The following is a 27,914-nucleotide window of genomic DNA, read 5'->3' as shown; positions in this document are numbered from 1 at the left end:
GCTGTGTTGTATTTTGTTCGAGCATTTTCTGGAAAAGGGCGAATACTGCTTAATCTACGTTGTAATTGTTTGCACCAAAATTGTTCAGGGAAGAAATATTGTTGGCGGTTAAAATCTTTTGAACTTCCAATTCGTTTTCAATCATTTTCAAAATTATATAATGCTGTCAGCGTTAGTCAACCCTGTTAAAGATGCTAATGACGTTATTTTTCATAATTCGTATGACACAGCCGATGAGGAATATATATTAAACAAATTTCTTCGGCGATTAAATGAGGCAACGAATACAAATGTTGAATAGAAGTTTATAAGAAGTTGAATAGAAGTTTTTATAAACAGTATGGCCAAGATTATCGCATAGTCCGTATAGTCTGTTTCATCATGCTTAAATAAATGTATATTATATATATCGAGTTTCAAACTACCTGAAAAAGATAAGCGCTGAATATATGACTTGGATATATTTTAACAATACAGATAATGAATATGTTTGATAGATTAATATTAAACATGAATGTATTCTTCAGTTTAATATAATTTTACAGCACTCCATTCATTCCCAATTTCGATCATTTTGTTGAAGACTCGCAACAAATTTTCTGCGGTCAAATGTCGATTGCTCATTTCTACCCAAACACCTCTAGAGCGTCCTTCAATATCTCCGTCAAGATAAACTGTGTATATTATGTAGCTTTTGTAATCAGTGTATGCAGTCACCATCGGAAAATCATCAACAATTTTGTCATCAGTTGTTTGCTGTTCCGATGAAGACACGTCGCTTATATAATCAAAGTGAATGGGAAGCTTCGTATAACTTCTTCTTTTGATATTGTAATCGTATCCATATGAGAATCCTTCACGTTCGGTTGATTTATAATCGTTTGATGCAATACACCATAGGATGCTGTCGATCGTTATGTTAGCATTCAGAACACCAACGTAGTACTGAGAAATCGCCGGCGTAATTTTTCATTAGGTTAAGAGCAATTATAGCGTTATATGTGCTAATTTTGAACGGTATGCTAGTTCTATTGGGCGGTGCATTTGGCAAACAATGCAGTGGTTTAAATAAATACCAATATCTTCAAATGATATTGTTGAATTATTAGAAATCAAAGTAAACATAACAAATTGAGATTAAAATATATTCGATGTCTGTGTCTAATCTATTGCTGTAACATATTTTCAAGTTAAATAACGCACTAGGATACTTTTTTTGCCTCGAGTCATCTAGATTTGATATTTCATGTGGGTTTAGTTTGCTCTATGCTTCTGTAAACAGTCATTTTGTTATATAGTCGATATATATAGACTATACTAAAATTAGCATATATATGTGCTGTGGTATTTCAATGATTAGCAAGCAGATGTGTACTTGGTAGTTCCTACATAATTAGCAATGACGGACGGTCTGGCCCTATATATATGAATTCCCTGAGCATGAAACAGGAGGAAAACTATGGATCAAACTTGCTCAACTAACCCGTCCTGATGTCCCCATGGAACTCAAAGAATAAATCCATTTTAAACGACCGTTTCAGCCTAAAAATCAAGTGGGCCCCACAGCCCAAAACAACAATGCCTGACGCAGTTTATCAGATCAAGGTTTTATTTTTTTTTGTATCATTTTGTGGTATATATTTCACCAAACAAATACAAGTTTTCATCATATCTAATTCATTCATGTCCATAAATGTTTCCTCACGAATTTCTATTTGTCATCTTCGCTTTAATCATACCTCAGCATCATTCAACAATGATCAGTTCGAAATGGTGACAGCTGGATTGTGTTGTCAATACCAATGTGAACTGGAGAACATATCGTATACAAATTAAATTTGGAATGCTGCTTCATCAAGCCACCATCACTGGGATTGTACTTTAACCCGATATCACTCTCTTAGTAAATTTACCAATTTGTAATGCTCAGCCGATCAAGCTGCAATTTATACCACGTGTTACCGAACTCCAGCGTTGCAAAATCTTCACATTATATTGAAGTTAAATCATTATCTAATATATAACATTTATATTGTGCATATTGTTCTCCTCGTTATTTGCAGATACTCATCCTTTCCCTACACTCCAGTATTCAAATATTCAACAGTTTATCGGAACCGTATTCTATGGCTAATGAAAACATGGAATGCATGAATTACGCCAGTCAAATGTTTGTTTATATAACAGTATGACTTGATAGCATCATACTTTGAATAAATATTACATCAAACAGACGGGAAACGAAATTAGGTGGTAAAAACTGACTATAAAATCAGTTCTTCGAAGCCTTTTCCGTGATAACCCACCTTTAAGTACAACCATCATTTAGGTATAATGAAATAAGCTTTACTTTCTTTCAAAGGAATGTCTTCAGATATTGGTTAGATGAGACTCAGATATTTCAGCGTTGTGCAAGAAAAAACGGACAGAATGATACTTTTGTAATTGAAAATTGGCGCTTCAAGACCAAAACGCTCCGCGGCGAACAACTATTTAATGACTTGAAACACTTGGTGGCGTGAACTATTACTGACGGAATATTTACCATTTTGAATCTGCGAAACCATGACATTAGATGACCTCTTTGCGATAGAACAGAACTATAAATAAGCATGGATATATAGATACAACTTTCATCGACTCTTCTATTCGTTTGATTATGTAAACATTTCTAAACAATGTAGATTTCCAAAGCTACATTACGAGACGGAAATTTGATTCTATCAATAACACAAAATGCCTATTGTTCAATTGTCTCTTACGCAGGGACATCATCGGTGGGCCGTATCATGTTAATATAAAAAGAAAATTAACTACTTTTTAGCTGTAATTCTTCATATTTCGCTTTGACGATCAAAATCTGTTTTTGCGAAATCAGTACACGGAATAAATTCAGCTTGACATCATTGTACGATCCAACAACAGCTCTAACGTAAATATTGGCTCCTAAGTACTCAAGTATACTACTACAACGTCTGAAATATGTTACTAATTTCACCTTGTTTTGTTAATTCAAAAGCTGTGTCGGTAGCTTAGATACTGGCAGACTTCTTTGAGTTGACAGAGAAAACAGATAATATATATCCGCTGCTTGAACACAACGGTAAAGAGTGAGGCGGAAATAGTACTATATACAATTTTAGTTTAATTTGTAAATCTGTCAGTCCAATAACTTAACTTCACTTCAAAAATGCCGGGACTGAATTTTGATTACACGAAATTTTTGAGAGAACAGCATGAGAAATATATAAAGAAATATGGTGACGAACCTATCAAGTCGACGCCAAATCCAGACCCGATAAATGGGTATGGTGGACATGTGCCTTACTACAGAAACAGTCTCCACGAACTTCAAGTAGTCAGGTCTCTAGTGCGATGTGTAAGTAGCCCAATGAAGCCCACAACAGCTACAGGGTACAAATCAAAATCTAGCCGGTTTTACCGCCCTGAAGATGAAGATACACTAAGCCAACAGGGTTCGAATAAATCAGAACATCCTAAAACACCTAAATCTCCTACGTCCTCGAATCGAGTAAGGTCAGCTCCAGCAGCGATATCTAGAGAAGGTCGACCACAAGATAACAGGCAACCTAGTCCACATCCATCACATATATCAATGCTAGCATCGGGAAGTTCAGATATGCTAAAAAAAGAATCATTACGCCCAAGAACGGCATACTCTGCAACGAGGTCTAAAGCGAAGCAAGAAGTAAAGCTGGATCGAGAAACTCCAAAATCGTCTTCAAGACTTTCCGATATATCCGTTCCTCCAATTAAGCAACCTGTCATAATTGCATCAAAGCATCCTGAGGGTTATCCCCAAACATTATACGGTGCAAGTTACTGGTATGCCTGGCCCAATGATAGACCACAAACCAAAGAGTCATCTCGGGAACGCCCGAATTCTTTTGCACAAGATCGTCGGCTAACTCGCAAAGATGGCGTCATATATCACAGGCACGAAGGAATGGTACCGAAATACCTAGGCTACGTTCCAAGCTACAAGTTTCGACATGGCTCAACGTTTGGTGTATTGACTGTCAATGCTACCCACTACAGTGTTGCTAATAAATTAGCAGCGAAAGCCAAATAACTTTTAATTCGCGTGCCGATAAGCTCATTTTTTGAACATATTGTTCATCCCATAAATAAACTTCTCTTGGATTCTTCGTCAAACCATTTGATATTATTAAAAGGGGTGTAAACTTACTAACCGATATCATTGACTAATTGATCATGTCTCTTATGATGAGCCACATATTTTTCGAGATTGTAATTCGTTTCCATTTCGGGAGTTATATTCTGCCCAGGCGGAGCGATTCAGATCCGGTAAAAGCACGAATATTGTCTTACTTGATGTAGATTTTCAATAAACGTTGCTTGAATTATTTTATGTTAGCTATGACTATTCTGCGGTATTGTATTGTTTATATTTTATTACTACAAATAAGAATGTTCATCTTTCCCAACTTTGAGACATAATAAATTAATTGAAATAATTTTTATGTAAAGTGTTTTGGAAAATTGGAAGGTATGATATTACATAACTATGAGACATCAGAGAATTCTGAATGTCCATTGAATAATATCGATTGTTGCATTCTTTTCTCTCAATTTGCCTCAACAACAGCAAAATAAAATAAAATGTTAAGGGATTTGTGATGAAACAATAGCATTTAAATTATATAGTTTTTTCCGAGTGCTGTAGTTCTTAGTCGTTTTATTAAAAAAAACTAATGTTTAGGATTGCATCATGGAGCGCTTTCTCACGCGAATTTTTACATCACTATGCTTTATGTTCGCTGTAACGGGTATTTTGGTATTTGCTTTTGGTATTTTTTTCGAGGTAAAATATGGACATGTTATAGGAAGAGTGTCTTTAGGTGAGTAATATTTTATTTATTGAACCGTTTGCAGCAGAAATAAAAATCTAATTTTATATGCTGTTTTACGGATCTCTAGACCACAAGGCTCTTTATAAGAGGTTTTGCAATACAGTTTTTTTAATGGATAAGAATTCTTCTCGCACGGCCTACTAACTAATCCATTATACGCAATAGAACGTTTCCAGGTCTTTGACTGCGATGCCAATGAATGTGTTGTAAAATAACGTGATAGATTTTTAAGCATGTGACGATTTTAAGTAACTTAAAATGCGTCACTTACAATCCTGTTTAAATAGTTGATGTCGTACGTGTAAACCAGGGGTCGGCATCCCAAGTTGTCACCTATGAAAGTTGCTGAACCTGCTACTGCTAGGCGTGTATGATATCGTTCATTTCAATTTAGTTTACTCAAATTCTTTCGCGACAAACGACGGGTTTGATGTAATATAATACCATACTATCCTTTAATATGTGGGAGTACTCCGAGACAAACCACGAACGTGATCAGCGGAATAAAAGTAGCCATAACTCAATTAGAACTCGAATACTGTACATCGAAAGCTTAGCCAGGCCCTTTGCAACCTGGCTGTAGCAGACGGCATTCATATTCACAACGAGAGCTTGTTTTAGTCCTCATTTGAGTTTGAACTGTTAAGATTTCCACAATCAATTCTTGAACAAGAATGAAGTCATGGAAAGGTTTGCCCAAGAAATCACGAGCATTATGAAACGATGTTTATATATAACAGTATACCAGCAATAGCTAATTTTCCCTGAGTATTTGTGCATGAAAATTTCTCACAGCCGCCGAGAACATGATAAATAAGTTGAACGTGATCCCCGGCATGAAGAGTGTTGACGACCAGACCAAAGCCGTAAACGAAGGGTTCCATTACATTTGAACCCACGTACATTTGAACCCATGGCAATTGCACCTGTATGCTATTGCACCTATGGAATTTTTTTTGTTTTTCGGATAGTTGAACCCACACTAACCCTAACCCATGGGTTTTAGCACCCGCATATAGATTGAACCCGTGGATATACACATGGGTTCAAATGTACGTGGGTTCAAATGTACGGTCACCTAAACGAAGATACCACTGACGCTCTCACTTCTCTCCAGTCTCACTGAAATCTCACCCTGGCGACGATGTGGTGTGACGCCGTTTGTTGAGTCACTAATCATGGCTGTATTTTCATTTTATCGCTTATTATGATTTTCATATACAGACAGAATGTATCATATATGCTCAGGAGATTGTGATCTAAATATATTCACAGATATTGTGAATAAATACTAAATGCACACTTCGATATCTTGTGAAAGATATCCCGAAAAAAGCGGCCGGCCCAGGGATTCGGAAGTTCCACACTACCCTAATGAATATAAAAATCCACGGTTCTAAATTTTTTAGTTTCAATTTTCCCACTAGCTGTTCATTTCTCTTTAATTATCGGATATACACAATTACACTCGATTTTTCCGGTATGAGGCTGCTGGAGACCCAAATTGTTAGATATTTAAATAGCAATGTATCACTATTTTGAAACTCAAAAATCGAAATCCCGCACTAATAGGCAGCCAGTAAATTGTGTTCATCTTCTTACGACGAACACAAGCTTTTAAAAGCTAACAATAAATACACTCCTAATTGAATATTGCTTACTAATTCAATCTGTTACTATGTATATTATTTTAATTTAAGATGACACCGGTATTGCGACACCCAAGAATGTATTCGCGGCTTCATCTGCAATATCGATTTCAGTGGGACTGATAATATTTTTCGTGTCTTTATGTGGTTGGCACGGAGCCCGTGATGGAAATATCTGCATGTTGAAGGTGAGAAACGTATTTTAATTATTTCAATACATTGTAACAATCACCCATATAGGTTTATCAATAATATTTTCTCTCAGTTGCGTTCTATTTTGGACTATACAGAAAAACACTAAGAATATTGTGGCAGATATCAGGGCAGTAAAATACTGACTGAAAACCATTTTACTTTCAAGGACCCATTAGTAATTATCATATATTCTCAAGTTTTATATATAAATATATTTTTACTTTAATTAAAGTTTTCTTCATTGTATTTTACGAGCAATAATGATTGAGAAATCCCGATTGAAGATTGCTCTAACAAGAATTACCGTAGCTCATTTTCATATTTTCCGTACACTGTATGGTATATAATAAACAAACGATATTGAATCTGGTAAAGTTTAATGACATTTTGCTAGACAAATGATAAAGCGTAAGTTGTCCAACTATCTTTGCCCCAAAACTGTTCTTCGTTTCGGGATCGTTTAAGGGTGAGTAGCGTTTTGGAGTTTACTTGTTTTACAGTCGCTTAACTTATCTCGGTTACAATAGTTACAACCGGCAAACTTACTAACGGACTACCCGAAATAGGAAGTTCTAACTGCCTCAGCACAGCAACAACTATATAGAATTTTGATTTAAACTTTTTTTGAATTCTGCATGGTAAGAATGCATGTATTAAATAGAATAACGGTTATCAATGATAACTGAATAAAACTTTGATGATTTCAGATCTTCAAATTTGTATTGTTCGCTGTTATTATCTTATACTTTGTACTCACGATATTAACAATAGTGGCCGCCTCTTCACTAGAGATGACAATTATGCAATCAGTAGAATGTAAGTGCCATATTTTGTGACTTTAGGCTCAGTCAGTATAAGGTGGTTTTGTCTATTTTGTGACTTGACGTTCGATAGTATACGGAGGCTCTTGGTAAAATACTCCCAACATTTGTTCCATGAACACACATCGCACACATCGCAAAACGACAAAGTCAATTTGCAGTCATGGTACTCAGTAAACGGGATATACCGATAATTCGTCATTCTGCAAGAGTGCGGTTTCAACACATCACGCCAAAACCTGATCATTTGAACACCGAGAGGAGTTTGACTATATTTATGTTAAATATTGTATGGCCTGATAAAAGAAAATAACAACGTTATGATACTACCGTTACTACATTAACTGGACTTGTTGTTGTTGTTGTTCGCTCGCGGACAAATTATTAAAATTCAATCACAAAACCGTTCTTATTTATCGCTCTAGAAAAGGGTGAGTGAAAGAAACGCGACAAAGTTACATCATAAATAAAAAAGATTGGCAATGATTCTATTTCGTTTGTAAATGGTCTGAATTTTGAAGCGAGGTTCAATCTGCTCCAAATTTTGCATGTGCATTCATCATAGCTCGGATCAGAAGCCTATTGATTTTGGATGGATTATGTCATATAATTAGCGAGTTATTAATTAATTAGTGATGGAACACACGGTGTCACTATGGAGTAAGACCACTGTTTTGGGGGATCCCTTAACCTTCGATCGATAAGTCTTCGGTTTCCAACCGAATTCTAGTTGTACTATTGTCCGAAGCGCAAAAGGCGTAGAACAGAATTGATCGGAAAAGTGCAAACGGTCACCAATGCGATAGAAGCTACAATTAAAAGGTTTATTATCGTGACAAAAATGTCGGTGAAAGTATAGGTTTAAAAGTTATAACAATGCTTACAATAAGTTCGTTTGAATTCGCAATTATTGAAAAAGTCTATGGCCATTTATATATGGGAAACTTTTTATCTGAGGAAAGGAAAATCAAACAAACTTAATTTTTTCATACAAAACTTAGTAACCTTTGGTATTTTATAAATATTACATTGAAACTTGTAACGTTAGGAAGTAGGAAACGCAGGAACTATTCAAATTTGTCAGTTTTCATCCATTGAATGTAGTGGTTTCCTTTATTATTGGATTTTTAATAATGTCCAAAATATGACTATATTGCAAATTGTTCCTAATTTTATTTTCAGTTATGTTTTCTACCTATAACTCGAACAAAGAGCCCATTGATCACATTCAGCAATATGGAGAATGCTGTGGCGTTAAATCCTACTTGGATTGGTCAAAAAATGAAAATTGGGTGAACACTGTTTCACAGCTTTCATTAAACAGGTTGGCATTTTCTAAAAATAGAAATTGCACCAACAGAATATTTAGCCACATAATATTTCACTTAAACTTGGAAAGCTACCTTTTATCTCTATTACATACCCAAACATATAGTACTGTACTTTTGTTAGAGATACAACTATTTTGTAATATTCTAGTAATATCAGTCTTTATCTCCATTACTAGCTACTTCTTTCTCTGTAGTGTATATCTGTACCTAAATTGTCCAGATATTTTAACAATTTTTACAAACGAAGCACAGCTCAATGGTGTTGCCATCATCTTGTTGCGTTGAACTTCCAAAAGATTCCGAACAACTCTGCGAAACGTCGTCGGTATTTTATGAAAATGGATGTGGATATAAAATCTGGTTCATTATCAATGACAATTCAAAATTCATCAAAGCATTTGGAATTTTCTTTACTATTACTCTTATCATTGGAATCGCTATAACAAATAAACAATTGAAGAAGATTCATGATGGTGAAATGGATAGTATTGAGGAAATACCACAGAACAGAACTCCCTGATATCATGATTGCAGTTTAAATAAATATTCAAGAAAATACGTTTCCTGTAATACTGTCATTATGAGACATATGATGGGCCGATTAAGAGAATAAATGGTTGCAATATTTGTTTTAATTAAAGATATTGATTAGATGCAGCGATATTGCAACCGCCCGTTGACTGAAGTCCATTTCTTGAAGTTTTAAAAGTAAACAGAAAAAGGGCAGTTAAACTTAAAAATGTTAAATACCATATCAGAGAGCATTTTACGAGCAGGTTCTGTCATGCAATTTTTGTGAGTAAAGTCAAACTGACCTCCAAATTTTGAAGTTATTACGATCGCTTCTTCAATGTACGCATGTACACATGGCGATCAGTATTATAAGCTTTCTACCTCAGCGGATGCAAAGATGTTGGTCGTACTGGGCAAGGCTGCCTAGCTGCCTATAAACAAGTCATGAAAAAGTTTTTTAACCGATTTCAAAAAGGTTCTTGATGTTTCAGCCTCATTTGGATCTCCACATAGATTCTATGACTTCGGAAGTCGTTCCGTTTTCAATAATAGATTAAATCGTAATAACCTCATAGTTCAGCACTAAGATCAGCATGAACAGGCCATTCTTATTTAATAACTTTGTTTCAATCTACTGTACTTATTTCTAACTATGCACGATGTATAAAACTGGGCAGCTCACAAACCAAATGACAGATTTGAATGGGTGACTTAGTGAGAAAAGAGGACGAGTAGTTTAGGGTAATGATAAGGTAAGAAAGAATAACAAAAGACTGTTCATAATTCATATATTTCATAATACATATTATTAAATGATATCACAACACACAAACTCAAGAAGGTTGCTGGTACTATAACCATGCCTGAACAAGAACAACACGAATTTTTTTAATATTGCATATTCCGTGTCTCAAAAGTCACACAATAGACTTCTTAGGTAAAGTCTCAAATAATCAAATTATAGTTATGGAGTTGTACATGTGGGCTGACTTTTCAGGTCGGTTCCAGGTTTGGGTTTATCTATCAGGTAAATATTCAAAGCACAATTGTAAATTAGGAATTCAGTTGAACACGTCCCACTTGCTGACAAGATTCTTAATAATCTTAGAATTGAATGTGTTGTTTTTGCTCACTTCAGTACCTCAAATCGAGAATTTTGTGCTGCGGGCCGGTTCAGTTTCTAGACAAGATTCCGATTTTAAGCTCTAGATTGACTATGGAAATATATACTAATAAATGCGCATGTTCATGCCCTTCACTTTACCCATAGTGTAATAAATGAATTGGGCAATGTAAAAGGTTCGAGTTCTTTTAAAGTATCTGTGTTCAAAGCCTTGTTCGATGTCACATTACGTGAAAATGCATTAAAAAATACATACCGTATATGTGCAGGCTAATTAATGTCTGTTCTATCAATGAGGTCCATGACGTCTACAGGATATTGATGAGGCAAGTAAATATTCAAAAAAATATTAAGGACCCAATCTAATTAAATATAATAAATTGATTGAAAACATAAATGTATGTTTCATGCCACATTTTCGATCAAACGTCAAGCAAATTTCAATACACAAAACGAATATTAATGAAACCTATATTATTGATTTCAAGACTGGTCACTATAATTATTTATTGTCATAAAATTAGTCTCGAAAGTCAGGTTCAGCTGCAACTTTGTTCTGTGCCATGATTTTAAATAAAATTTCAAAATAAGGTCTACTAATAAGCCATTATCTTAAAACCATCTTGGATATGACAGTTAGGAAGTCACTGAGACAGAAAATCGAGTCGAGTGGTGCATTTTAATATTCAAGTAATTTATGTGCGTACAAATTTGTTGCCATGTGCATTGAAAGCGGCGACATCAAGAGGAAAGTTCGCGGGGAAACGTTTTCTATAAAACGGTCCGGCATGAGAGAAACTTCACCAGTGCCCCGCTGCGAGGTCGCAGTGAGATTTTGATACATGTATATCGCTTTGTTTTTGTCTTCTGTGGTGCGTTCCCCATAACTACAGCTACGACATACTTTAATTGATGAACATTTTTATCAACTTCATTATCTTTACAATACTAATATCTAATCTTATTGCACAGTATATATTTGATAATTTGTGATATTCAAGGAAAGAAAGTTATGCTTCTAACAACGCCGAGAAGTTCTAATATATGGTTAGTGTACGGTATAATTTTGATGCAGAATTTTTTCATCGTATCAACCCATGGTGCAACTATTGGTAAGTAGACTGCACATTTTAATTTATGTTATCGAATTACTATCCCGATATATATTCAACATTACTTTGTAATGTTTAAATTTCTAGCTTGACAAAGCATTTGTGTGTTTTATGAGGTCCTTTGTACATCTGATACTTTACAAGCTCCTATTTTTGAAAGAACATAGTTTTCGATTCAACACAGACTACTAACCGTAGGACAACTGGTGATCATAGAGATTGGATCCAAGGGTTTTAACCTGCGATAACAACATAGTTAAATACGTGAATACCAGGGGTAGGGCGAGACAAACTACCTTCCCTTGCCCTATGCCTATTCGCGCGTGGATACGTATGCGTATAATAAAAAGATGCTGTAGCAGAAATAAAGATAACTATTCTATTTGATTCAAGAGTTCCCTTGACTGCTGTGCGTGGATATGAATTTGGCGTCTACAATACCAACTTAATATCTTATAGCTTCCATAGATTACAGCTTTCTTTCTGAAGCTTTAAGTACATTTTGTATTCGAAAACAAATATATAGAACTCAATTAGGGCCACACTATTTATTAGTACACGACTTTGTATTTTTGTATTTGATAACATGCTTTTTATTTATGTTGAATGTTTATTTTAGTGTTCGATCGAGAGCCCAACGTTGACGTAGTCTCCGATATGTTAGAGATGGTGAGTTTGGTGTTATTTATATTATAAGTTATAGTTAAAGCTTAGGCCTCAACATTAATAGTTGATTAAAGTATATTCCCATGAAGTATATATTTGAATACAAAGCAATTAAAAATGAGGGAATATTATCACAGGTGCCTTCATGATTGCAATCTGAAAAATACCTAACTAGTAACTATTATCATTCAAAAGTTAATATTATGTAACGAATTTTATTTTTGTTACATTGACACGATAGCAACTGATTGAGCAATACGAATCAACAAACCTGGACAACGGTAACGATTTGGGGTTTCAAGAAGTGAAAGATGATATTCGACGAATAAAAAATCCTATGAAAATGGAAAGAAAATCTATCATGGTGAATTATTTCTGTTAGATTCTGTATATACGCACCATGATAATGATTTGTGTGCCCCCTGTGTTATTTGCATTCATTGAAATTGTGTCGTTCCTTCGATGCGCGACCACTTGTTTGTTAGTGTACCAGCCTTACATTGCATACACAGTCGCAAAGTGCAAAAAAAAGGTTTTGTTCAAAAATAAGAATCTCAGTATTCTGAACGCCCCTCTCCTTCACAACGACTGCTTTTGTTGAGCTCGGTCCAAAAACGTAGCTCATGAAAACGTTCAATTGATTGAAACGGTTCACTTCCCGAGTTATACTCCCAATATTGTATTCCCTAAGGCCATAAAGCAAGTCAAAGAAAAAATGTTAATACTTAATCGGAATTTTATCTCCCAGCTCCAGCACATATACAGCACAAAAGTATTTTGCCATTTCTTACTTTTTGCTAAATTGATTATTTCACACTTTGTTTTCATGCAAACGTATTGCAACAGGATGTGCCAAGAAAGAGAGAAAGCACAAGTCTTTACGTCAGTCCGTTCATAATCAGAAGAAACTACTTTCAGGTATAGTGGCACGATCAAGTATTAAAGCTTTAATTTAGTAGAAAGTCCCTGTCTATTTGACAACAATTTCTGACACTATTATTTTGTTACAAATTATGCGAGCTTTAAAATTTCAAATTTTGATCTAAACGAGAACCTATTAGCACAGAAATATGCCAAACATATAACGATTTTTATTCAACAGAAAGCAGAAACGCAGAAAGATCATCCTAAGGACCAAGAAGTAATTGGAGGAACATTTTCCCGAATTCCATTCATATTTAAGCGTCCAATGAAGGTGAGCCTGCTACAATTAATCTGTGAGTGCACTCACTTTTTAAACGCGAATCAGAACCTAATTAGAAACTATGCACGAACCTGTCTCTCGAATCCCAAATCCATTGAACTCTGGAACCCTGTAAACGTAAAAGTTGAAGAAAACTATAAATTGAATAGATTATATCTTTTGTCATACGTGACTATGTTCTCTGCAATGATAATGAATTAAAATTATTTCATATTGCATAAATCTAACTCAAATGCCAAAAGGGGGTCCGGAACAAATATGCACTTAAAAAAATAACCGATATGAGCCATTTTCGAAATATTCTTTGTTCAAAATTGTTAATTCGCCATGCTAAGATAATTGGTACGCTGACTTTTGCGCTAAATCTACAATAGTGTTGTGCAAAATTATTTTAGACAATAGAAATAATATCCGATCGAATATAATATCCAATTTTCACAAATCCAAGCAAGATTATCAAATAAATGCCATCCAAACATATCAAACCCAAAACTCAAACTTGAATTAATGTAGATTAGGATGAATCTATCTTCCGCATGGAGAGAAATAAATTGTTATAAGAGTCATAAATTTTTTCTGCTTCCAATACACATATATCCGACATGACCATTTACGATTTACATCTTTATTTCTCATATTTTCTCAATGTATATTCCAGAATTTAAACCAGAAAGACTATATGTACTGAAAAGGATCAATCAACCAAGTTTATGTTGCTTTCTTAACTCGTTGGCGATGAAAAACAAACGTTGATCTTTCTAGGCACTAGCAGACGAAGAAAAATTTTAAACTCATGTTTACTTTACAATGCTGAATAATGCATATATACATATACATGCGTACTTCTCTTTCTTTTTAAAATTCAACATTTTGGAATGTAGGCAACATCTATTCATCAAAATTTGTCCGAATCAAAGCCTCAAATTAGAGAATATTTTTGCACACGGAAGCGATGTAAACGAATTGGTAGTTGTTCAATTTGCTATCTAGATCGTGTCGATAACATGGGATCCTTTAAATTGATATAGAACCCATTAATTTTCTTGACATTTTCTCTACTTTACACAATTGCTTCTGTTCACTGAATGTCTTATTTCAACTTTGACCGTTAAAAAAAATAATTTCTTGTTGGGCCGAACACTAAGTTTATATTTCGTGAATTATTTTTTGAATTAATTGTGGCAACAGTTATGGCGTTTGGTGTACATATTTGTAACTTTAATAATCGATTAAGATCTGAGCGTTTGGCAGGAATTGTACACACTTGTCAGCTGGAACCGTGACAGTTTGACAGACGACGAGGGGTCAGATGCATTACTTTAGTTTTATCAAGGCAATTAATTGGATTAATGTACCATCGTGAAGTTTGTGATTGCCAGAGAAGTGTCATATAGGGAAAGTATTTTAAAGCGTAAAGCTCTCTCGTGTCCGTTGTATTACACCAAATTTATCGAGTAAAACCCATCACGTGAATTTTCCGGTCGCAGATTTCGGCGATCTGATACTCAATGAAAGGCATATATTCACGTTGACGACCACGATGATGCAATCTACATCGTGGAAACATCACTGACGTGAAAAGTACATGCTATCCCCGGCCGACGAAATGCCTTGAATGTCGAAAGAAAAATCGTTAAATACGGATTGGTATAAGGCTTGAAGTTACTCCAATGGATACTTGTAATTTTGTCTTTTTCGCTATATTAAGAACATTAATTCTGAAATATATATAAATTTGTATATTTAAGTTGATTAAAGTTAGAAGACAACGTTGTTCAAATTGCTACTGTAATTATCTATTTAGGATATCAGGATAAAATGAACTCAAACGTCGGAGTTTAGGGTCAATAAACTTATCTATGTCGTTATTCGTGTCCCCCTAGTAATAGATAAATTGTTATGCACGGAAGACGAGAAAGAGTTTCGAAATTTAGGAAAACGGATTCCATCAGACGTCCCGGGTGGGATTCGATGAGCTTGTGATTTTTGAAGAAAAATATTTCCCCGTGTAGTCGGCTGAGAAACATATTTTCTCTGTAATACTCTGTTTGACAATACATCGGCACCAGATGAGCTATTTCCAGATAAAGCTCTCACAAGTGTGGCTTTGTACATTGACCACGCCTCTATAGTTTCTAGGTCCGATCGAGCTTTTCGTGTGTCCGGATAGCTGCTGGTCTGAATTAAATATTAAAGTGAGAAAATGGGACTATATTACCAGACGCAATTGTCAATACTTCGGCCCAGCATGTAAGATTGTTTTACAAAGATGTCCTCTTTTACGTCGGCCAGGCTGCAGAATGGTAGTATCAAAGTGGTAAGTGAGTTTACAATAACTCAAGCTCTTGAAGAAATAATTTATAATGCTAATCTAACACTCTAGTCAACATGTTCGAGCGTAAATATGACTCGATATTACTGAAAACATGGCCAAAATTTACTCCTTTCAACCGCTTGGATACGTGGATACATAGAAAGAATCGGAGATATAGTAGGCCATTTGGCTATTGCATATTAACTAATGGGATTCCCGTTCTTTTCGTTTTTTTTTAGTATTCTTGTTTTTATTGAAACTAATAGCTTACTCGGTAACTTATCAAACTCAAAAGTGATGTTGGAGCATTTCTTAGAAAAAAATTTCTGTTGAAAAGAACAACTTCTGCTCCTGATTCACTCATCAATCTGATATTTGGTAAATCTTCGATTTGAAATGTATTTTCAAAGCCCTGAAATGTGTAAACAGCAAAACCATGTTAACGCTATTTATTTGTCTATGCCGATTAATTTTATAACTTATCAAATGTTATTAAACGTTCATGTTTGAATACTATTCTTATTCATCTCGGTATTATATTTGACGAGTTTGTGGTTACCGGACACTTGCTCACATCATTAAAATGAAGAGGTGTAGAAAAAGTTTTCCGACTTAAAGGCACAAACTGTCCAATTCTAATATTGTCCTAAAGAGGTTCAATTAGCAGATACATTTAAGTATGTGAAATTTTATTAACAACAAGATTAATCAGATATAACCTAACTACTTCTAGTTAAGTTAGTTCTAGCTTTCGATTAATCATATTTTAGATAATCGTGTTCAAAAATCGAGCAAATACGACATGCGAAAAAAAACTGAAAATTGTTGTACTAAATTTTATAATAAAATATTTTCATTAGTAATAGCCAAGTCTGAACCACGTTACCTATCTTATTTTAACAAATATAACTTCACATCGTTGATTTGTCCATGGATGTAAAAAGTACTCACCAGAACATCTCCATATTTTAATTTCCCAAGTTCTAGATAAGCTTGTCTGTATCTTGGTGACGCACTTTGAGCCTTTTCTTTTCTAGCATATGTTTGTGATGAAGTGAATTTACTTTTTCCCAGTATTGGTATCAATTTTACACGACCAACAGAGGTATAATCCGAACTATTTAATTCATCACCGACAGTTTTTGGTCGGTAAAAACCTTCACTCTCTGTTGAGAACGTCTTGTTATTTTGCTCCTGATTGAACTTGAGTCCTTTATTTTCATCTTGATTCGAAGAATTTGAAAATAATGGAATTCCAGTAGACCTGCAGAATGTTTCGTTTCATATTCACTTATTGTCGATACAGCGATATATATTACAAAGGCGTCAAGTGTGTACGAATTATCTCAAGTTTCCTTTCCTGCCTAATCGATTGAACCGTCAGTTTGACGTTGGAATTATTTATGATCATGCGATGCATATAACGCATATAACTCGTTAACGGGCTGGGCTGTCTTTATACTGAGGGTAAAAAATTAGATCAATTTCTATAACATCTCTATAACATTTTTTGTATTATCGTGGCCCGTACACTTATCATTAAAAGTAACCCAATAAATTATAGTATATATATCGTGTTACACAAGGCTTTCGGTTTTACGAATGAATCGGAATGTAGGCGAGTAGCTCAAAGAAAACAGATCTAATTAAAAGTAAAGCAACAACGGGACAGTACCCAGTGCTTTCTTTTACAAAATATTTTCCAGACACTGCACACCAACCTTGCTTTGTGCAATTCCATCTGTCTACCTTGTTCTTCATTGTTGTGAGGACGAGTCTGTCGAAAGCTCAGTGGTGACCTTATGGGACCTTTCCAAGCTCGGAAATCAGCAAGCTTTTCAGCTGCTGACTTCGATCTACGGCGTCTATTTCCAAATTCCGAATTGTTTATGGAGGAAGCAGGATATTTTTTCTTGAAGTCGGCTACAGTTTGCACTCGTATCAATGAACATTCCCCCTGAATATTTAGATGTTATAATATCTTAAAAACAAAACAAAAGCACTATTAGGAAATAAAGTTTGACAACGGTGTGGCTAAGTGGAGTGCGGGTTGAGATATGCATGTGCAGCCAAATAATGACACCTGAATATGTATGTGGCGCTATGAATTTTTATCAGTGCTTAGAACATATCATGTTGTCATATGCGGTCTGTAGTGTATATATAATGGTGTATTAACAATAAGACTTAATGGTGTATTAACAATAAGACTAAAAAAAAGAACTTACTGATTTTATAATATAAATCCATTCAAATTCCGAACCACCGCCAAAAATAATAGCACCTTTGCTGAAAAGCAATAAACAAAGATACTTGAAAGTTCACAAAAAGAATTTGCACATAACTTTTTTATATATACTCTATATTTTTAAACTTTATGTAAACGTTTGTTGAACATAAGTAAAATAAACTTGAATCCGTCCTATAAAACATATTTACTAACTAATGTAAGACTTACGGAAAATATTGCAACTTCAATAACTGTTTATGACATTTAACTGTCTCAAATGGAAACGTTCGAAATAGTGAATGTCTTGACAGGAACTCCCTAGGTGCTCCACCTCTTTCTCCGTGTATTAGAAAATAATTCTTTAAAGAAACAATATTTGCTCATATAACAGTAGATGGGTAATTATATTTCATATAAAGTAACTGACGATTTGGTCTCATCTCGGACGATTACTAGGCGTAATATATACGATTCTTCGACGGATTCAGAATATCCTATTGGAGAAGGTATATTGCAAATATGAAGATCGAATCTAATATTGAATTGAATAGCGCTATATTGAATGAATCGATTTATAATGAGCTCATTCGCCCTTGAATATTTAGACAAAAGGAGTTTTTGGTTTGAGGATGCTTCTGACTACTACGACATTTACATTTACAGTTATATGCGATTTGTGTTGAATGAATCTCGGATCCAAAATTTTAAATAAATTTATAAATTCGCGTATAAATTTAAAACATTTCAAGACTTTATGAACACCCCACCCCGTTGGTATCAAACACCTTAGTTACAAGTTATATTTGCAGATTTTGAATTCAGGGATGTGTTTTAACAAAAAGAGTAGCCTACAATACGTGATCGAAGATGACTTACAGACGTTTCGGCGGAAGTTTTGGCTATACAGACTCGTGTGCGGAGATACGTTTATAAACAACGTGCAGCGCGATAGAAGACAAGACTCGATCACCCTGATTGAATATTTCGTTAGTGAAAAAAAGTCATTTTTCTTCTCTATTATTTATTGATTGTCAAAGTATTTTGTTATTACAATTGGAGGCAAACTTTGAGAGTTTAAACGCAAACAATTGAACACGAACTTAGGTTATTAACATGTGTATGGAAAGCAATTGGAATAAAACCTAGCTGTACGCATGTCCCCTAAAAACACGGCACTTTTTAATGCCATATCATGTAATATTATTTCGATACAAAATCGAGCCTCGTCTCCTATTGCATCTCGCATCCTTGATAGACCTATCCGCGCACTCGATCTTATCTGGGCCGACACGTATATCATCTCGGATGTCTGGGACAGATTGGATAAAATAGTTGTAAGTTGTGCACAGGCGCTGGGAATCGTGATGTTCTGGATCAGATCAAAGAGCTGAATAAATCGTAAATATCAGTTTATTTTAGCCGGAACCGAAACAAACTGACATCGAAAAAATGACCAATATTGCCGATACCCGATGGCGATATATCTCTAGGCCGAAAGGTTTCGCATAGGTTGAAATGTTTGTATACCGTCGCAGATTACATTCCACCCAAGTTTGTTGTATGTGCTTGGCATCTGAGTTTGCTAGTTTAGAATTGAAAACGGTTATTAAGTTACTTACATCGCAATCAAGAACGAGAGTTTCAACAGGTCCTCGGCAAATCAGAGAGGATTTTCGTAAATTTCGTTTTTCCATTTCCTCTACCTGAAAAGGGCGAGAGCTTCGCTTATACACAGTAATGACTGTGTATACTTTCCAACTTCGAAATGACACGAGCAAAAGAATTATACACAACACCGTTGGAACGGTGAAAAAATATTATTACGACATATATTTGCTTATATTGGATGCGCCAGGCTTATTTAAATGCCTTTTCTATCTTCCACTGCTAGTTATTTGCAGACACCACATCGGGTCGGATTTTGATATGCACACACAAACTAATGTGATAATTCATACTTTTAGGTTCACTCTTTCTAATTCTATAAAACTTTTTCTTTTTGTTACTAACATTTGTTGTCATTCCTTTCGTTAGAACTCCGACTGTTTTGGAAATTATTCCTGTGTCTATTTGATATTCCTTCACAATCAGCAGCTTTCCGGTGATCAAAAAATAAAATCTATCTGGAGGGCGCCCTTGCTGGGCAACTACTCGGTCATTTTCATATCTGTGTTGAAACAATATAACAATTTCCAAATTACTTTGTGTGCAGCTGTGAAATTCTAAACATTACTGAATTTAGATAGTGGTGAGCGTTCAACTTTTTAGTTCAATTAATTGAGGGCTATGAAACTCTTTTAATTTATTCATATATGTAAGTTTGCAAATTGCCAATTTTAATGACTGGGAATGGAAGGCCTAAACCGGTTATATTTATATCGGATTCAGGTTTGAGCTAGCACGCATTGAAAAAAATCTTGGTTATCACCTTTATAATTCAGAGCGTTTACCTCAACGAAGATTCACGATATTAAATTAGTCGAGGTTAAAAAATTTTGAGCATACACAGTATACCTTTCATATGCAACATATCGAGCAAGGTTTTGTAAATCTTCATTTGTTGAAGCACTTGCTAAAAGTCTATGTGCCCCAGTTGCTTTCATATAATACTGGATTTTTCTCAAATTTTCTATTGTTCTATGTTCGGGTGGAGTTGATAATATAATTTGCAATTCTCGGTTTATCTGAAAAAAAGAAGATCCACTTTTGTATGTATTTCGTGTGACGCATTATGATGTATTGTTGTCTTATAGAGGCAATCGACGGCCTTCGTTAAGAAATGTAGAGTAAGTAGGTAATTATCTGTATGATCGAAATTAGTTGACCAAGAAGCATTTGTCAAAAAAAAAAAAAAAACTTTTTCCATGTGGTGGCAAATACGAACATATATTCACACCAATACCAAAGCCTGAACCTAGAACATTTATATTAAAACGAAATCACTCACTGAACTGGTCTTAAATACATTAAAATCGCCAGTTTGTTCCGTGTGCTTTAAAGTCATATTCCTTGACTGGACAGCAAACCTAAAATATATAATACTACATCATTATCTTACAATCATGTAATACTGCCACACTTAATCAAACGACGTAAGATCCAATAAAAAAATTAAATTTGAAGATTGTTTTTTGGAAAATTTCAAATTTTTCTAGCGCTTATTTTGTTGCCATTTCAAGCAAAACAAAACACATATTCGTTTTTATCATAAGTTGGTATTTGTCACATAGGCAGACCGATTTGAACAACGAATCATAATATCGAATAAACTATAGTCAATTGGCAGTTTATTCGATATTATTATTCGTTATAAAATATTGTACAGTTACTATAAGCTACCTTATTACAAACTGTATGTATATTTTGACTCCCAAACATGGTTATGTGTAATAAAATTCATAAATCATATCTAAAAAAACACAAATCTCACTTTCGTCGCATTCTGAAACACTTCAAAAGTAGAATAACGCTCTTGGCAAATTTTCGAAACAATGATAAATACTGTAAAGCAACAAGCAGGGGAAATAATATACATATATATAGAGAACTTCAATAAGGTATAAAATGTGCACTCTATGTAAGCTAGACCACCCTGCAAAGTCCTGGACTTTCGAAACACAATTTTGCAATTAACCCAGTCGCCAACATTGTAATATTCATATCATAATTCCAATTTTGATACCCCACCATTAAAATAAATTTTTGATACAATTATGCGTTAAGTGTGAATGACGAAAATATTAACGAAAGTAGTAACTGACAAACTGAAGCCGATATTTAGCCACTGAATATCTATATCCTGATAGCTGGCTTCTATAATGCTTGAATTTTATAAATTTGACCTTGTAGTGAGAAGTTCTATGTGGGGTTAGTCGATGACATCTGCGATAACAAGAATACGCAAACTATTGTAACATTATTTTGAGTTGAACAATTATTGAAACTACATGAAAAAAACAGAGGTTAATACTGTTTTGTATGGTTCAATATCTTACCTCTTGTGGTTTGAAACTGACTGAGAAAGACCGGTTTCTCTTTTTTCCATGTAAACTTAGTTGCTCCATTCGCTGATTGAACAAATGTTTGGTTTTATAATATCTTGAACAACAAATCATAATAAATAGAGATAACAGTTTACTTCCTTTAACCCGCGTTTGTATTTGTACCAAATTCATTTTATTAGAGCAATTTAAGCGTGATTAACCCGGAGGGGCATGGTGTATTTTTTTCGTGGTCGAGTTCAGGAAAAATATATATACTGTATATGTTCGTTTCCTTTATTTAAAAAATTTGAGACTGCATTCAGTCGGTATAACAATTTATATTCAGTACCGGTATAACAATTATTAACTTACCGATATCCTGTTCCTCAGTATTTGTGAGGCACCCTTTGGTCGTTGCACGTGTGATTCATTGAACACAGATATTTTCAGTAGTGCATCTGGATCTTCCCAACCTGTTAAGAATATCACAGTCACGAATAAGGTATTTATAAAAATAAATTAGAAAATCACACACACAAATTAGGATTAAGCGCACTCAAACTTCAATCACAAAACCCTCTTAATTTTTCCCGCAATAGTTGGTTTTCGGTTGTTAGTTATTTTTGATGCGCTCAAAGAGAGGGCACATATGAGCTTATAACTTAAAGACGAACAGCCACTTATAGAACGATTAAACGTGATGATGCCACAATAACTACATACAGAGTGGCCATAAAATATAACCGAACTTATATGGATTGTATTCTAGAAAAAAAAAAATTTATGTAAAGTGCCTTAGATTATTAAAACTTTTGGGTACACTCATAAACAAACAGAAAATCAAGTTTTGTAGTGTTAATTTACGTGAAATTATTTGAAAAATGTATGGGTTAGGCTTCTGGATGTCACCTTGCATACTGCAAAGAAACAGTCTTATGGCATCGCATTGCGCAATCCGTTTTCAATGCAGAAAAGGTCGGATCACGTCTTGTATGATTGGAAAATCCTGCCGAAAACAGCTCAGATTGTTGATATCATGGTGGTTAGTTCAGTTTAGTTAAGATAGATTGTTCGGACTGTGTTTAAATGAAATATTAGGTCCATTCCAAACTTCATCGCTGTACAATCCTTTGTTCAATTCATATTATATCATTAAGCATCTTACCTAGTTCCCATTTTGCACTGGATGATGACCGTGTCACAGGTCTACTGGTGGGTGATGGTGAATCATAAATAGTAGGCTTTAGTCCATGTGATTGTGTTTTATTTTGTTTGTGGTTCATATTGTTACAAAGGTTCACTCAAAGTTTGTCCAAATACAAAATATCCCTAGAATACAAATAACAAAAAAAATAATTTATTTTGAAACTGCAATATTTTTATAAATCATATATACGAGAATGACGTTTATGTGAGAGTTTCAGATCGGATACGACTCCTCAAACCGAGTTTGCGTTCCGACTCGAGCGACTCGAGCCTGGCTGTAAAAATGAGTAAACGAACCACCTACCTGTTTACACTATTATTGTGTTGACCTAACTTGTACCCATTCAACTACGCATTAATATGGTATCGACATACAGATCAATCGACACACACTTCTATTTGAGAAACTATACCGTTATTGTTTTAATGTAGATGAAACCGAAATTTGTTTACGTGTTGTATTAGTAACTAGGTTACGACTTCGGGAACTCATTTATTCGTATCTTCGATTTTTTTTATCTTTAATCTTTGACTACATATTATCCAGCTAATAAACATGTCAGATATACACCATTATATTAAACCAAGCCTGCTGAAATATTTTGTTATTAAGATATCTTCATTTTTGTCAATAATTCTTGATATAGGAAAGCATTCCTATAAATTTTCATTTTGCAAGAGCCGGAAAATATTAAATATCAAATTCGACTACCGTTGCTGGTTTTTACCACTTACCAGTAAGTTCTTTATCAACGGTATCCTCCCAACATACAATAAGGCATACTTTAACAAAAGTAGTAAAGAATATAGACGACAATGTCTCAAACCGAAAAATTTTCTTTTTTTCTCTGCTTTTAAAAGCAAATTCGGAATTTGAACCAAACAGCGAAAATTAGAGTGCATACAAAAGAAGCTAAATCTGGATTGTCTACAAAAGAGAAAGGAGATTTTATTATTTTTTGACCTACTCTACCAACTGATGGTCACTTTTCACGCATGCAAATACTTAAAACTCGTTATTCTCTCTGTATAAATCTATTCTGTATCCATTTGGTTGAGTGAATTGATTTATATTCAACACAACCAGAATCTAAGAATATAACGCGCAGTATATTGTTGATCAAACAACAGTCCAGCATTGAAATATGAATTCGGCACAACCTCAGCAACAGCGATTATGTTATCGGTCATGACTACCGTGTCGTAATACTCGATTGTTATAAATAAGCACCAAATTCCCTGTAAATCTCACCATATTTAAAGTCAACATTGCTAAACTCATAGTGACAAATGATAAGATTATAGCAGTAATATTAATGAAAAAATGACACGTGAACAAAAGCGTCAGTTCTGTGTATTCTTTTCACTGAACGCTCTAGATCCCATTGTCGCTAACGGTAATTCTTCTTGTTTTGTAAATATTGGAAAACAACAAAATGTCCACAAAAGACAACTGAAAGAAGCATCAAGGCGATTAATCTTGAATATTTCTTTGAAGAATTACAGCGTCGACATCGACTCCTTTTGGATACAATAGAATTAGCTGTTACTGAGCTATTTCCGTATGTGTATTTGCTTCGTCCCATAACTTTATACGTTATCATTTCATATCGAAATAATAAATTAAAATGGGGTGGTTATCATGTGATTTTTATTCAACTGTGAGAAAGGAAAGGATGTAGGAGATCTTCTATGCCTTTTACCGGTAGCCCATGGCGACAAGCAGTGATACATAAAGAATATCGATAGCATGGTGATCATCAACAAAAATTAAGACAATGTGATTGCATAATACGAAACCTAACGTTATAATAAATCGAAGGTTTATATTTTAAGAAGCATAGCCGGAATCAGTGGTTCTCAAACTTCCATGATCCAAAGTCCCTTCTAAAGACAGCGGCATTAGTCATTTCCATAAAAATTGATTAGTTATGCTTCTATGTTAGTTATGTGCCATGTAAAATTAATGAAAAACAACAGATGAAAGCGGAAGAATATATGCAGTCGAGGCACTGAGCAAATCCCAGTCAGTGCACTTCAAATTTAAGTCCTCGTGAATGGTACCCATTGAAGGCCTTTGCTTGTGGCCACAGAAAACCATTCCAAGGGCCCGGTTTGCACCCTGAAGCAGAAAAAACAGACGCCTTTGACGAGGGTGATAGTTCGAGGTCCGGCGTAATTCTCTGGTTTTTGCTTTTGCGATGTCTATTCACGTCTTGAGGACGTGGGTGGGCTTGCGATAAGGTTTGTTGCGTCGCTTGGATATGCTGACCGAACGTTGTGTTGAGTCTACTAACCGGAAAATTACAAAACTCTATAATTTTATGGAAATTCAAAGCAATATTAATGGCTGACCTAAGGAATGGAGCGCAATATACTCACATTTGATACATAGAGACTTTCAGGAATTCGGTTTCGGGAACGTTGCAATTTATATTTGTTCTTTTCATATCCTAGACCTAGATCATAAATACATAACATTTTCATCACATTATAAATATCGAATTGAATTGGTATCGAACATCTTAGTCGCAAGTTACATTTGCAGATTTTGAATTTAGGAATGCGTTTTAACGAAATAGAGTAGTCTACACTCTAAAATACGAAGTCGAAGACGGCTTACAGACGTTGCGACCCATGGAAGTTTCGGCCGATGCAGGCTTGAATGCGGAGATATACGTTTATCAACAATGCGCAACGCGATAGAAGACAAGGCTCGATCGCCGTTACTGAATATTTCGTTAGTGAAAGTGGATTATTTCTTCATTCTATTATTATTGATTCGTCAAAGTATGTTGTTATTACTATTAGCAATTAGGTAGAGGCAAACTTTAGAAGTTCTAGGCCAAACAATACAACACGATACTGGATTATTGACATATGCATAGAAAGCAATCGATATAAAATCAAGCTATACGCAAGTCCCCTAAAAACACGACACTTTTGTATGTACCGATAACCCTTTTTCCAGGCCATACAGATATCTATCCAATACTAACGAAAAGCGCCGATACCAATAAGCCGATACCAATACTGACAGTTGCTGCTATAATGCTTTATAAATCAGATCTTGTAGTGAGATAGATGTTTTATATGGTGTTAGTCGGTAACAGATGCAATATCAAGAATACGCAAACTATTGAAACTTTATCTTGAAATGTAACAATAAAACAAATCAATATTGGACAATCACCATTACTGCTAACTGACCATAAGTCTACTGACTGAGTTTCACGAAAATTGACATGTCGACTGCGCCATGTCAACAGAAAGTGGATGCAAAAGTCCCGTATGTTTGAAATTGAAAAAGATTGGAAATTCTCTGACGTTTCACAGAGTTGTTTTCGCTGAAATACTACTACATTGTTGAAAAAAAAACTTCAGCAAAGATATATAACTTTAACGATACATCTACGGTTTTTCCCAAAAATAATGATGATACCTGAATAATTATGAATCATCGGTTCATGACGTTGGTTACGTTTCAACAAGAAGTCAATCAGAAAATCAAAAAAGTGGGTTTAACGCATATTCTTATATTAATGTTTTTATTATATATAATATTTTTAAATGAAATACTGTTGACGCGTGATAATGACTACGAACTTCGTATTGATTTGGGAGATTGGGAAAAATATGCAAAATATTCGTAAGAATTATTTAATTATCTCATATGATTTACTTCATTGGATTCTAAAGTCTAAACGTTGATATTAATTTCACAGAAATTTTAAAATGGGAGGACCGAAATAGGAGTATTGCACTCGCTATTAGAGGATACACTGGAGACGCGGGGGATTATTTGAGGTGTCACAACGGTCAATGATTTACGACTAAGGTTCAAGACAATGATTCAAATTCTGCGAATTGTGCATTTTTTTAAAAGGGGGATGGTGGTACACGAGCTGCCATTCAAGCATTTTAAATGGTCATTACTTCAGTGGCGGAGTCCACAAATCTTACGCAGATGGTGTTGCATGGTCTTCCTGCATTGATGGGACAATATTATTCTATCAAAGTTACGAAGATGAAAATACGACCGATTTAACATTCTAGTAAAATAATTGAACAGCTTTGATTGCCTGTAAATAAAATCTTATTATATTTGCCTTTAAGTTTAATCATGATTTTATTCAAATGTTTGCCTAATTCTTGTCAAAATACATGGAACGCGGAAAAGGAATCTAAAATCTTTGAGTCTTAGCCCAACTCGATTTTTAGTCTTTAAGTTATTCTTTAAAAACCTGGAACGAACTTTCATTGTTCACTCTGTTTTTTGAATTAAAATTATTTTGAACAAGAGGATTCTAGCGATTAAATCGTTTTCGTGGCAAAATAAAAATACTGGAAAATATGCAGGCATGTCAGGGTTCATCAATTTCCTATTCGAGATGCGTTCTAATTAAGCGAAGGTGCAGTGGATGCGATAATACTTGATATGCAATTGATTGAATCCCATCCCAATTTCCCAAGTGCTTGAAGCCTTCTAATTTAGTTAAACGCGCTTAATCTTCCAAAGTAAAATGTATTATTACCTCTTTTTGAATATTGTTTGTGTTTGTTTTTTACTGGTTGGAAAAAATAATTTGACTTGACCCACTATTTATGTAGGTAACTGCAACTTATTACGCCGTACTAGTAAACTATAAATTGTCTTTAACGCATGACTTTC

General features: G+C 34.6%; 4 protein-coding genes across 6 annotated transcripts; 3 read left to right on the top strand and 1 right to left on the bottom strand.

Annotated features, from left to right (window-relative positions):
* Window positions 1-3,053: 3,053 nt before the first annotated feature.
* On the top strand, window positions 3,054-4,374 carry LOC120346801 (uncharacterized). The gene has a single exon (XM_039416632.2). The coding sequence runs from the start codon at window positions 3,191-3,193 to the stop codon at window positions 4,091-4,093; it is 903 nt and encodes a 300-aa protein (XP_039272566.2). The 5' UTR covers window positions 3,054-3,190; the 3' UTR covers window positions 4,094-4,374.
* A 256-nt stretch (window positions 4,375-4,630) lies between these two features.
* Window positions 4,631-9,508, top strand: LOC120346804 (tetraspanin-7-like). 2 transcript variants are annotated; one of them, XM_039416635.2, is made up of 5 exons: window positions 4,631-4,883; window positions 6,596-6,732; window positions 7,447-7,555; window positions 8,743-8,884; window positions 9,144-9,508. In XM_039416635.2, exons 1-5 carry the CDS (start codon window positions 4,754-4,756, stop codon window positions 9,409-9,411), a joined length of 786 nt encoding a protein of 261 aa, XP_039272569.2. In that variant the 5' UTR covers window positions 4,631-4,753; the 3' UTR covers window positions 9,412-9,508. The 2 variants fall into 2 exon arrangements, with proteins under 2 accessions (XP_039272569.2, XP_039272570.2); XM_039416636.2 differs by having other exon boundaries at window positions 9,139-9,460.
* Window positions 9,509-11,230: 1,722 nt separating this feature from the next.
* On the top strand, window positions 11,231-14,680 carry LOC120346808 (uncharacterized). 2 transcript variants are annotated; one of them, XM_039416642.2, is made up of 6 exons: window positions 11,231-11,639; window positions 12,259-12,308; window positions 12,547-12,669; window positions 13,152-13,223; window positions 13,408-13,500; window positions 14,168-14,652. In XM_039416642.2, the coding sequence occupies exons 1-6, from the start codon at window positions 11,540-11,542 to the stop codon at window positions 14,195-14,197; spliced, it is 468 nt and encodes a 155-aa protein (XP_039272576.2). In that variant the 5' UTR covers window positions 11,231-11,539; the 3' UTR covers window positions 14,198-14,652. The 2 variants fall into 2 exon arrangements, with proteins under 2 accessions (XP_039272576.2, XP_039272577.2); XM_039416643.2 differs by lacking the exon at window positions 12,547-12,669 and having other exon boundaries at window positions 14,168-14,680.
* Window positions 14,681-15,213: 533 nt separating this feature from the next.
* Window positions 15,214-24,274, bottom strand: LOC120346562 (uncharacterized). Its single transcript, XM_078115461.1, has 15 exons — window positions 23,978-24,274; window positions 23,202-23,365; window positions 22,409-22,509; window positions 22,049-22,120; window positions 21,484-21,554; window positions 21,001-21,079; window positions 20,568-20,737; window positions 20,064-20,220; window positions 19,673-19,756; window positions 18,282-18,412; window positions 18,052-18,112; window positions 17,545-17,780; window positions 16,775-17,087; window positions 16,095-16,235; window positions 15,214-15,687 (listed from the first exon to the last, which is right to left on the bottom strand). Exons 2-15 carry the CDS (start codon window positions 23,317-23,319, stop codon window positions 15,367-15,369), a joined length of 2,055 nt encoding a protein of 684 aa, XP_077971587.1. The 5' UTR covers window positions 23,320-23,365; window positions 23,978-24,274; the 3' UTR covers window positions 15,214-15,366.
* Between the last annotated feature and the right edge of the window lie 3,640 nt (window positions 24,275-27,914).

The sequence above is a fragment of the Styela clava genome, chromosome 8 (genome assembly GCF_964204865.1).
Source record: "Styela clava chromosome 8, kaStyClav1.hap1.2, whole genome shotgun sequence".
In the NCBI taxonomy this organism is placed as follows: Eukaryota; Metazoa; Chordata; class Ascidiacea; order Stolidobranchia; family Styelidae; genus Styela; species Styela clava.
This window is presented reverse-complemented; position numbering and strand designations above follow the sequence as displayed.

Coding starts and splice junctions, on each gene's coding strand:
- LOC120346808 (XM_039416642.2), top strand. CDS start 11,540: ATGCTTCTAACAACGCCGAGAAGTTCTAATATATGGTTAGTGTACGGT. Junction 11,640..12,258: donor AACCCATGGTGCAACTATTG/GTAAGTAGACTG, acceptor TGTTTATTTTAG/TGTTCGATCGAGAGCCCAAC. Junction 12,309..12,546: donor TCTCCGATATGTTAGAGATG/GTGAGTTTGGTG, acceptor TTGACACGATAG/CAACTGATTGAGCAATACGA.
- LOC120346562 (XM_078115461.1), bottom strand. CDS start 23,319: ATGAACCACAAACAAAATAAAACACAATCACATGGACTAAAGCCTACT. Junction 21,080..21,483: donor TGTTTCAGAATGCGACGAAA/GTGAGATTTGTG, acceptor TATATATTTTAG/GTTTGCTGTCCAGTCAAGGA. Junction 17,088..17,544: donor ATGGAATTGCACAAAGCAAG/GTTGGTGTGCAG, acceptor AACATTCTGCAG/GTCTACTGGAATTCCATTAT.
- LOC120346804 (XM_039416635.2), top strand. CDS start 4,754: ATGGAGCGCTTTCTCACGCGAATTTTTACATCACTATGCTTTATGTTC. Junction 4,884..6,595: donor TATAGGAAGAGTGTCTTTAG/GTGAGTAATATT, acceptor TTTTAATTTAAG/ATGACACCGGTATTGCGACA. Junction 7,556..8,742: donor AATTATGCAATCAGTAGAAT/GTAAGTGCCATA, acceptor TTTTATTTTCAG/TTATGTTTTCTACCTATAAC.
- LOC120346801 (XM_039416632.2), top strand. CDS start 3,191: ATGCCGGGACTGAATTTTGATTACACGAAATTTTTGAGAGAACAGCAT.